Source organism: Lactuca serriola, chromosome 4 (genome assembly GCF_051521515.1).
Source record: "Lactuca serriola cultivar US96UC23 chromosome 4, Lser_US96UC23_V15, whole genome shotgun sequence".
Classification (NCBI taxonomy): Eukaryota; Viridiplantae; Streptophyta; class Magnoliopsida; order Asterales; family Asteraceae; genus Lactuca; species Lactuca serriola.
Genome location: NC_136411.1, coordinates 8,747,857 through 8,759,927, shown reverse-complemented (window position 1 = coordinate 8,759,927; position 12,071 = coordinate 8,747,857). Strand labels below are relative to the sequence as shown.

The 12,071-nt window shown below is 39.2% G+C and overlaps 1 protein-coding gene across 1 annotated transcript; it reads right to left on the bottom strand.

Moving 5' to 3' along the window:
• Positions 1-1,057: 1,057 nt before the first annotated feature.
• On the bottom strand, positions 1,058-5,549 carry LOC145098016 (uncharacterized). The gene is made up of 3 exons (XM_079035701.1): positions 3,574-5,549; positions 2,540-3,469; positions 1,058-1,619 (listed from the first exon to the last, which is right to left on the bottom strand). The coding sequence occupies exons 1-3, from the start codon at positions 5,547-5,549 to the stop codon at positions 1,058-1,060; spliced, it is 3,468 nt and encodes a 1,155-aa protein (XP_078891827.1).
• Between the last annotated feature and the right edge of the window lie 6,522 nt (positions 5,550-12,071).

The following is a 12,071-nucleotide window of genomic DNA, read 5'->3' as shown; positions in this document are numbered from 1 at the left end:
ACAGTAACTATCAAATACATATCGCTGCTGAGGGATCATACACACACTACAAGTTTCTCGGTCTCATCTCGGCCCTTCTCGAATCGAGTACGGATCCTCTGCTTTCAGTAGTACGGGCCCATACTACCTTCCACATCTATTCGTACTTTCCTCAAGAATTGCCTCAACTCCACCAAGTCCCTTATACTAACATTGCTCTCAGCACTAATCTCATCCTAGGCTTGCCCTAGGGTATCCTCCAACCCGAACCCAGTCCTCAGCTACTGAAGGTATCTTTATAATGCCAGTTAGCCACTACCTGAATATCATCACATGGGACGAGGCTCATATAATCCTTCAAGTAAAGGACTCGTCCCTACAACAGTTAGACTCAGACGAGAGTTGCAGAATAGGGCCAAATCCAACACTCTGAGATTATTCAACCCTGATCACATGTGACTTGACGCATTCACCTAATAGCTAAATCCCATCACTAAGAGTTCCACAAAGCACGAAGCAAGTAGCATTCAGACAAAAGGAAAATATAACTAGAACATAATCAAACAATTCTATCCACATAACAAGAATCTGTACCATCATGCAATTCATAAAGCTCATACACATATAACAGACACATAAGGCATCCTTCCTAGATCCTTAGTCCTAATCTAGCATGCTGTTCTACAAAACTGATAGACATAACATAAACTTGTATGGGTATTTTGGGAGAACTTACTTGAGCTCGGCTGATTGCATGCACCACACCCTTTTCTTTTTTCAAGTTCTTTCCTTTTCTCGAAATTCTTTTTGCTTTTTCTAAAACTCTTTTTCTTTTCTAAAAATCCATTTTTACGAAAATTGCTTTTCTTTTGAAAATTTCTATACCAATTCCTCAGTTTGAGTTCAGACACAGTCGAAAGCGTGTCTGATAGGAACTAGGGATTCACTCAGGCTAATTATGATTAAACAAACCAAAAGTCCCAATTCGAGATGGGTTAAGTCTCCAATACATAACAAGATTACTAAAAAACTGAACTAATGAAAAATAAAGAACGAAACTTGTTCTAACAAGGTAAAATTAGTAACTGCTGTAAACTGCTCTCCACCACTCCGTATTCTCGGGACCTGTTTGACCCAGTGGGTTGACCCAATAACCAAAAATATTATTGATTTGTTCCTCATTAGTTGATAAAGGGTCACGTTTCTTTTTCCGGGTATAGACCCTTATTGGATTCGTATCATTACTTCCCGCCCGATAAAACGACTTGTCCTCAAGGCGGAAATGGGGAAATTGTTCAGCCAAAAGATCATAAGATTCCCAAGTTGCTTCTTCAATAGGACGGTTGCACCATGAAATGAGCAATTCGAGAATAGGTTGGCCCGCTTCGGAGACCCACCGGTGAGACACAACAGATTGTGGTAACAAGTCAATTTCCCAATCCTTGGTGATAGGAAGTGGTGCAACAGGATTAACAGAAAAAGACCCGTGAGCAGGTTTGAGCATAGAGACATGGAGTACCGGATGAATGCGGGCATCAAGAGGTAATTCCAATTCATAAGCCACAGGTCCCACGACACGTTTGATACAATAAGGTCCAAAAAAACGAGGATATAACTTTTCAAAACGGCGTTTGGCCAAACTTCATTGGCGATATGGTTGTATTTTCAAAAAAACATAATCCCCAACTTTAAAGGAGATTTCTCTTCGTTTAGAATTGGCTTGATTACGCATACGATCTTGGGCTTTACTCAGATTGGTTCGAATCAACTTTAACATGTCGTCGCGATCGATGAGTTGCTGTTCTAGTTCGGCATTTTTTGTATCTCCCAGAGCATATGGTAGCAGTGGGGGAGGTACACGACCATAAACAACCCTAAAGGGTGTAGTGCCCGTTGCTGTGTGGTTGCACGTGTTGTAAGAATATTCAGCCCAGGGTAAATAATGGCTCCATTTGGTCGGTTGTTCATAGGCAAAACATCTTAAATAGGCTTCTGGACAACGATTTAACACTTCTGTTTGGGCGTCTGTTTGAGGGTGATAGCTAGTGCTCAATTGCAATTTTGTTTTGCTTAGATGAAACAACTCTTGCCAAAAATGACTAAGAAACATCACATCTCGATCCGAAACAATCGAGCGTGGAAAACCGTGTAAGCGCACAATTTCTTTGCAAAAGAGTAAAGCGACAGTCTTAGCTGTGTATGGATGGGACAAACAAAGAAAGTGAGCGTATTTACTCAAACGATCCACGACGACGAGGATAGTGTCATATCGATTAGAAGGGGGTAGACCCACGATAAAATCCATTGATATATCTTCCCAAATTTGCGCGGGGATAGGCAACGGTTGGAGTAAGCCAGCGGGAGATAAAGTTTGATACTTCTGCTGTTGGCAAATCAGACATTGTTGCACAAAAAATCTGACCTCCTGTTTCATTTTTGGCCAAACATATTGGGATGACAGATGTTTGAAAGTTTTGAGGAATCCTCCATGACCACCCACTGGAGTATTATGGGCCTCTTCCAATAACTTGAGCTTTATTGATGATACATCTGGTATGACCAAGCGAGCTTTACAAAAAGAAGCTGATTCGCGAGAGAGTAATCTTGCATCGAAGATGGGTCTGCCATGAGTTTCTTAAAAATGGTGTTGGTATGTGGATCCTGCTGAAGACCTGGTCGAATATCTGCAATTTCAACACAATAAGGTATGGTCAACGTTAAGAGTTCGCCTGAATGGGGTTTACGTGACAGTGCATCAGCTCCTCTATTTTCTTTCCCCGCTCGATGACAAATCTCAAAATCATAAGGCATGAGTTTCAAGAGTAGGCGTTGTTGTTCAGTTGTAGTTATGCGTTGCTCAAGTAAGAATTTTAGAGTATAATGGTCGGTACGTATGAGAAAACGACGACCCAACAAATAATGATTCCACTTATGTACCGCCAACACCAGAGCCAACAACTCTCGATCATATGCTGATTTGACCCTGTTAGAAGGGGAAAATCCCTTACTGAAATAAGCAACTGGGTGTTCATTCTGAGATAAAATGGCGCCTACTCCATCAGATGAAGCATCACACTCCACAACAAACAGCTTGGAAAAATCAGGCAGTCGTAAAACAGGTGTTGTTAACAAGGCCTGTTTTAAAGTGTGAAAGGCGATCTCTGCTTCCTTTGACCAAACGAACCCATCTTTTTTAGTAAGAGCTGTGAGTGGTCTTGCAATTATGCCATAGTTTCGAACAAAGCGTCGGTAATACCCCGTGAGGCCTAAGAAACCCCACACTTCCTTAACATTTGAAGGAATTGGCCATGATTGAACCGCTGATACTTTTTCTTGCTCAACTTGAACTCCCTGTGAAGTGACCACATGACCTAGAAATACCACCTTGGACTGTCCGAAACAACATTTTGTTAGTTTGGCAAAAAAATGATGATCATGAAGTAGCTTTAAAGCTTGTTCAAGGTGTACAACATGTTGTTCGAAATCTGGGCTGTAAATCAGGATGTCATAAAAAAAACGAGTATAAAACGCCTTAAATAAGGGCGAAATAGATCGTTCATAACTGCTTGAAAGGTAGATGGGGCATTAGTTAACCCAAAAGGCATCACTTTGAATTCATAATGCCCTGAATGTGTGCGAAAAGCTGTTTTCTCGACATCTGCATCAGCCATTCGAATTTGGTAATATCCAGACCGCAAATCCAATTTAGAAAATATTGTTGCCCCATATAATTCATCCAAGAGTTCATCAATATTAGGGATGGGATATTTGTCAGGGATAATGATCTTATTAAGTGCACGATAATCCACACACATCCTCCATGAATTATCTTTTTTCTTAACTAACAATATCGGACTAGAAAATGGACTTGTACTTGATCGAATGAAGCCGGCTGTTAACAACTGTTCCACCTGTTTTTCTATTTCAGATTTTTGAGAATGAGGGTATCGATAGGGTCGAATGTTGGGTGGTGTTGAATTAGGTAGTAGAGGGATTGAATGAGTTTGAAAGCGTATTGGTGGTAATTCTTTAGGTTCCTCAAAAATAGCATGACACCTATCAATCAATGGTTGTAATAGAGCTGAGATATATGGGTTTGAATCAGGTTCAACAACAATGTGTTGAAAACTAGATGATTTTTGCGGTCCAGATGTAATGCCTTGTAATTTATAACGCTTCCCATTTATCGTGAAAATCATAAACATCTCTTTCCAATTGGCTTGTTCAGTATTCAAAGTAGCTAACCATTGAACACCAAGCACCAAATCAGCCCCTCCTACTGAAAATGGGTAAAAGTCCTGGGTTATTTTGAGGTCATTAATCTGCACTGACAAATCTTTGCAGATTTGACCACAACGGATGACATCTCCATTACCAATCTGAACCCCAAATGGAGCTACTAACTGAGTGGTAAGTTTCAGTTCAGCTACCAAAACATCTGATATGAAATTGTGTGTAGAACGTCCATCAACCAAAATTAATATTTCAGTAGAGTTAAGCATACCATGAACTTTCATCGTGGTAGGATGTTGCTTTCCCAGGATAGCATGTAGATTAATTCCTGCAGTCTCCTCTTGCATCTCCCTGTTGCTATCGGATTCAATTACAGTGAGCTCATGAACTTCTTCATCTACTTCAAGCGCCTTAAATGTGCCTGCTTTGCATCTGTGACCTGGGCCATATTTTTCTCCACATCGAAAGCATTCACCCCTAAGGAAACGAGATTGCTTCTCTGCATCTGAAATTCGAGGAGGTGGTTTTGTTGAGTTATTAGGGAGTGGTTTGAAATCGGGTTGGTTTGTTGATGTATTTGTTGTAGGCTTGAAATCAGATTGAGTAGTCTTGGATTGGGGTGTCCAAGTTGAGGTTTTCCCAAGTCGAGTATGGCTCGTCTTGGATTCAAATTCCATAGCTATGCTCATGGCTTTATAAACCGTTCTTGGTTTATGAATTCTTACATCTGTTTTGAGATCATCTTTGAGGCCGTTTAAAAACACCCCTAAAAGACAGTGTTCGGGCCAATTGGTAACTCGAGAGGAACGTTTTGCGAATTCTTGCCTGTACTCTTGCACCGTACCTGTTTGGTGTATGCTGCATAAGTATTCATCAGGGTTCTGAAACTCTGCTGGACCAAAATTCTTTTGAAAAGCTTGTGCTAGTTCCTCCCAAAACTCTATGGTTTGATCTGCAGATAACCAGGAATAAAGGTCTAATGCATCGCCTTCCAAGTGCATGGACGCAACATCTACTCTTTCTTCCTCTGGAATGTTGTAGTAACGAAAATACTTCTCGGCTTTGAGAATCCACCCACGAGGATCTCCCTCACTAAAAGTGGGAAAATCGATTTTATTGTAAGGTCTATAGCGTCGGTTATTGCTTCCAGAAGAATCTTCATCATCGTGTCGATGAAATCCACTGTTTGATTTTCCGTTCTTCTGGTTCTGCGTTTTGAGTGCAGCAACCTCATTCTGTAAAAGCTCCATGGAAGATGCGATCGCTGCTAATTGAGCATCAATAGTGTCGGGTTGACTGGTGTTTGGATCTGGGTTACTCCAGGTTTGAGGAGCCATCGATCGTTTCCCGGCAATGGAACCAAATGATACGAACTAGGGATTCACTCAGGCTAATTATGATTAAACAAACCAAAAGTCGCAATTCGAGATGGGTTAAGTCTCCAATACATAACAAGATTACTAAAAAACTGAACTAATGAAAAACAAAGAACGAAACTTGTTCTAACAAGGTAAAATTAGTAACTGCTGTAAAATGCTCTCCACCACTCCATATTCTCGGGACCTGTTTGACCTAGTGGGTTGACCCAATAACCAAAAAGATTATTGATTTGTTCCTCATTAGTTGATAAAGGGTCACGTTTCTTTTTCCGGGTATAGACCCTTATTGGATTCGTATCAGTGTCCGATTCCCTCAAACCAAGGCTCTGATACCAACTTGTAACGACCCAAAAATCATGACTAAAGATTTTATTTTTAAAACGTTACTTAAACCACATTTGTTAATCCATAACATAAAATCAGAGTGTTAATTAAAAACATATCCTTATTATCAGAGTAAAACATCCCAGGCTGACTAAACAATGGTGTGTGCCATGCGATCACCCCGAGCTCTTCCCTCCGCTACCGGAAGTACCTGAAACCAAAACTGAAAACTGTAAGCACGAAGCTTAGTGAGTTCCCCAACCTACCACATTCCATGCATAATAACATCCTACAAGCATTGGGCCACGCCCACTAGTTCGGGCATCGCCCGTTACATCGGGCCCAGCCCGATCCCAGGCCCTGTCTGGCTTCGAGCTTCGCTCGGTATAGAGATATGTTTTCCTTAGTCCCCGCCTGTCTCTAGGCCCTGCCCGCTAACATATACTAGCATACAAACATATAACCATAACACATAACACATAAACTAAACATATACTACTAGATTCATGTTCTAAGGCCTCGCCTATCCTGGACCCCGCCCCTGTCCTGCTACTAATGAGTCATGGAACTCCATCCATGATCCTACTGATAGTGAGATAAGGGCCCAACTCACACTCACTTCCTTCCTACCTTGGGCCTCTCCCCTGCTCTTCTGCTAATGAGATATGGAACACCGTCCACACTCTGCTATTGGTGAGATACGGGACCTCGCCCACACTCACCTCCCTATCAGGCATATACATGTATCACACAGAAAACAAGTATAAACTATCATGTAAACCGATCCTTGGGCACCCGCCCGCTAACATTGGACCTTGGTCCTGAATATCATACTAGTATATAGTGCCTAGGGATAACCCCCGGGTCTTCCTACTCATAACTACATGGGTCGGCATTATGGCCATAGACCCATCCACACAAAGGGAAAACTCACCTGCATTGCTGAACTCTGCTGATACCCCTCTGGCTGCTATCTGACAACTCTCCGAACTGCTGCTCCTCTAGCTCCCCGAGCTACCAATACCAATAATAACACTTAGCCTAACTGTCCTCCAGAAGTCAAATAGGTCAACTCTGGTGAAGTCCTTATCAAGGTCTAAGTCCCGGTCACAGTCAACCTTCCAGTTGACTCGACTCGCCGAGTTGTTCTACCAACTCGCCGAGTCCATTCTCCTCAATCCCAAACAACCCCGACTCCACTCGTCGAATCTAGCGAGAACTCAATGAGTTCTCCTTCATCTAACACCTCGGGACTATCTTCAACCGACTCGCCGAGTTCACCCTTGAACTCGTCGAGTTCGTTATCATCGCATGAATGTCTAGACCATGACTCGCCGAGTTGTATGAACAACTCATCGATTCCATATTCATAACTCAGGAGATTGTCTTGGACTCGCCGAGTTCCTCCTCGAACTCGTCGAGTAATTTGATCTTCATGTCCATTACGGACCCGGTCTGGTTGAATACTTTACTAACTCCACTCACTGATCCAAATCATAACAGAAGGGTTTGGGTTTACGACCCGACTCGCCGAGTCCATGAACTGACTCGCCGAGTCCATCTTATGACATCTCTACTTTGTCGATTACAGTCCATTCCAACACCTTCAATCCATAGATCTGGACTTCTAATGCTAGCATTGCACATAAAGTTGCTAACTTTACGTGCATGCAAGGTGCTATGAAGCTAAAACTCTTAATACAAGCTAAAATGAAGGTCTAGGACATGAAATGGAGCCATAGCTGGATAAAGCTACCCACTCAGAGCTCCTCAAGCTCAGAAAAGCCTAGATTTGAAGTCCTTATCGTCCTCAAAGGCTTTATACTCGGATTCTACTTGGAAATGATCCAATTGTGATAAGAAGGCAAGCTAGAAAGGGGATCTATCAATTGAAAGCTCAAGGTTCAGACTTTTTACCTCCCAACAGTTGCCAACTCGATATGGAGGCTGGATCCACTCCTCCTTCCTTGCTCCTTTCTCTCCAAGCTTCCAAGACGCACTCTAAAGGCCCTTAATCTTCTCAAAAGCTCAAACAATGGAGATGGGTGGCTAGGGTTTTGGGTTCTGGATGAGAGAGGCTGCAAATGAACCCTACGGAAGAGAATAAAATGCTTAAATAGGGTACCAAGTCCCGGAATTAGGGTTTCCCAACCCAGACCTGACTCGCCGAGTCCACTTGCCGACTCGCCGAGTCGGTCACTTAATCTTGCTTACGGATCCCGCTCCGACTCGTCGAGTTCTTCCCTAGACTTGACGAGTTGACCCCTTTTGACTTAGGGTTTCCTATCCTTTCTTGGTCTTTCTGATTTTGGGTGTTACATCATTAGTCTATATATACACTGCAAAATTACACAAATATAATTAGTTACTTAATATATGGAAAAGGGAAAACCATATCATAATATGAAAATTGGACAAAAATATCACTGAATATTCATGATATCTCTTCAATTACATGTCGTTACCTTTAGTTTCTTTAAATCCCTTTTCTCTAACGCAAGATCAATATCTCTTTCTCTCAGCATCCATATCTCTAATCGTTTTGGTTCAGTTAAAAGATATTACCGTCATATTCTAAAAAAATCATCATGGAAATTGTCACACCCCCAAACCAGACGACGAAAACGTCCGGGGGTGGAGGACTTCACTTGTAGTATCACAGTACATGCATCATAGTAATCAAAGTACAAACAACCATTGAATTTAAAAGTAAAAGTATTTACATGTGTTCAATCATTGTATATTGACACCAATATAGTTATAGCAAAATACAGAAGATATGACTCAAAATGGCTCCATCTTCTCAAAAAGCTCGGGGAGTACCTGTTTATTGTTTCCCTGAGAATACAAGTAATTTGAAAAGAGAGTATCAACATAAAGTTGAGTGAGTGAATAAATATTTATGTTTAAAAGTATGTTTTATGTTCTTTGAATATGTAAACTGTTCTAGAAAATTCTGTATTTTATGTTGTATACGAAAAGTAGTTTTAATCCCATAAAAATCGGTCTATTTGTAAACCTATTGTTCTGTGTTTGTATCCTGTAAAAGTGAGTGTGCATGGCTCCACCAGTTGTTATTGTAAATTGTATTTCTATAAACTAGTACTTTGGAAATGTACTCATGTTTAGTTAATTATACACTAACATGTTGTTATTATCTTTTTAATGAGTTATTATTACAATACTATGACTAGATGGCCTGAAACAAAGGCTTTGAAGGCTTTTAAATTGTTGATAACAATTGTCACTCATAGGCGTGTATGCCTACTGTAGCTAGCAGCCCGAGTGTAGGGTTATCAATCCCAATATAGATCTATACACACTTGTTTTGATCCCCGACTGGAGATTCTAGTTATAATATCAGGACTTTAACTATGTTGCTTAAATGAATAAACAACTTGAACATGTTGTCTCATAAAAAGCATATAAAGGTTACGTGTATAATAATAACCCAATCATTCTGAAATAAATGATTGATAGTATTTTCCTTGTTTAGTATACTCTAATTGTACTTGAAAGTTGTATACCCTTGCTTAGTTTAGAATCAAACTCTTGTTCTTGTACAATAGTATAAACCCATGTTTTTTTTGTAAAATAGCGAACTCTAGTATACTTGACTTGCGAGTTAGTGTTCTTGAATCATAAATTATACATATTATAATTTATATGTACTTTTTGTATTGATATTAACTGTTCATGAATGCAATCCGTTGCTCGGCATGTTACAAAGGGTATTTGAAACTAAATGAAATAATCTTTATATATATATATATATATATATATATATATATATATATATATATATATATATACAAGATATATAAATAAAATTGAAACGACATTAAGACAAATAACTCATACCCTAAATCCACATCCAAACAAGGAAAATGAAATAAAGTGAGTAATCAGTCCTAAGGCTTTTAAATCTTGTATATATATATATATATATATATATATATATATATATATATATATATATATATATATATATATATGATTTTTGGGGAAAAATATAAATATATAAAAGAGTTTAATATTTTTCATATACTTTTGATGACTTGATGCCATTTTATCACAATTTGAAATCATTTATTTGTAACACAAAATCCTTGTGTTAAACTTGTATTTCCCCCCTTAACATTGTAAAAACTATAAAAATACGGAGGTATGAACTCACTTGATATGTGGTGATTTGGATAGCGTTTCGTTTCTGGGAAGGAGTTTACTTGATGAAAAACCGGGCTTTACACAAGCAAAGTTTCGACTAGAGAAGGTTGTTTTTCTCGAGAATCTTGGGGCTTTGGGTGTTAGATATGATACAGGGGCTTCGGGGGGTTTTAAGGAGGTTTATGGGGGTGAAATATGTGAAAAAAGGTGAAAAATGGTGTAAAAGTGGTGTAGGAACCGGGAGGGTTCGCAACCCCTTTTATACCCTACGAGGGTTCGGATCTGAAGGGATAAGGACACGCGACAACGAGGGGAGGAGGGCCAGGCGTTGACTTCGGATGCGAGGCACACGTCGGATCTTCATTGGGCCGTTCCTTCGGTCGAATCAGCAGGCGGATACGGGGCGATACGGGGTGACACGGGGCGATCTCGCATGTGAGGTGATGTGTCTGGATCCCAGCCATGCGAAATTTCCCGGTTTTCAATATTTTTCGGTTTTTGTGCCCAAAACTTGCAAAATTCATAAATTTCGCATACGAGCTTCGTTTTCGACGTTCTTTATATGCACGCGTAGGTGAAATTATCATCTACGAATTTCGTTTAGACTCCATCGGCTAATTTTGAATTTATTTTTAATATTATTATTTTTAATAGACCAGGACAAGAAAGTCCGTTAAAAATTCGTAACTTCTTTATCCGAAAACCGTTTTCGTCTGTCTTTTTACCGTTGTACTACTATTGATGAGACCTTCAATTCTCGTTTAGGTTGTGTCGGCTAAAAATCTTTCGATCATTATTTCGAGTTTTTAATTGTATACTGCTATACTGGATTTTAGAAAAATCATAACTTCGTCATACGAAGTCAGATTTTGACGATATTTTTATGAAATTTCTCGGTTTAACGTATTCTACAACATTCATTTAGATGGTTAAGGCTTAAAGCATTTTATTGAAAACTCACTTTTTACGTTTAACAGTGTTTTGCTGGTTTTGTCGCATATATTCGATTGGTCATAACTTCTTCGTTATAACTCGGATTTTAGCCTTGTTACAATGTCTACCACTTTGTTCATCCCAATCAAGATTATCTAATGCTTCATTTTTTAGGGTTGATTATGTAAATACACATAGTATACAAAAATTTCTCTTTATTATTTTAAAAAGAATTACAAATTGATTTATACTATTACATTGATTTAAAATAACGGTTTGTTACATTAATTTGGGTAACTGCTCGAACAAACTTAAGTATAATAGGATGTCTGATCTTCTACAACAAAGTTAAGTAATGTCAAAGGCCTTTCTGCATTACTAAAAGCCAAATGGGTTCAAAATACAAATGTCAATGAAGTAATTTGCTTAAAATTATAGAAAAAGAAGGTGTAAATACACATACTTACAGGGGCAAAATAGTTATCCTTATCTACTATCTTCACTGGAACTATTTCCCATTCTAATTAGCAACTTGATAAGTTCCCTGTAAAGATGACCAAAATGTCCACATAGTACCATTAATATAATGAAAAGATATAAATGATGTCCTTAAAGATGCCATCACTTTTGCAAATTTGAAGTTATAGAGGATTGGTAGCCACACCTGAAATCAGGGGTGTCAACATAATGCAATTCACTGGTCCCCTTTAACAAAGTTCGTCACTATTACGTTAGTTCTCAAATGCGTAACTGTATCTCTACATCTGTTTATTCATATCCCTTTCCTGCAATCTAATAAATTAAAAGAAGTTCATACAACTGTGATTAAAAGAATGAAACAGCAGGGATGAGAAACTTGAAATTGAAATACATACATATACAACGAAAACCAAATCATTTAACATATGATTTAAAGCAAAATTAAACAAAATTAACCTGCAATTTTTGAAGTCATATTCATTATACAACGAAGTTGGATTCAGACTGCTCAGAGTCGGCAGAAAGGTTATGCCGACAAGCGTCATTCAGACCTGGAATTCCAGGTCGGAGATATGG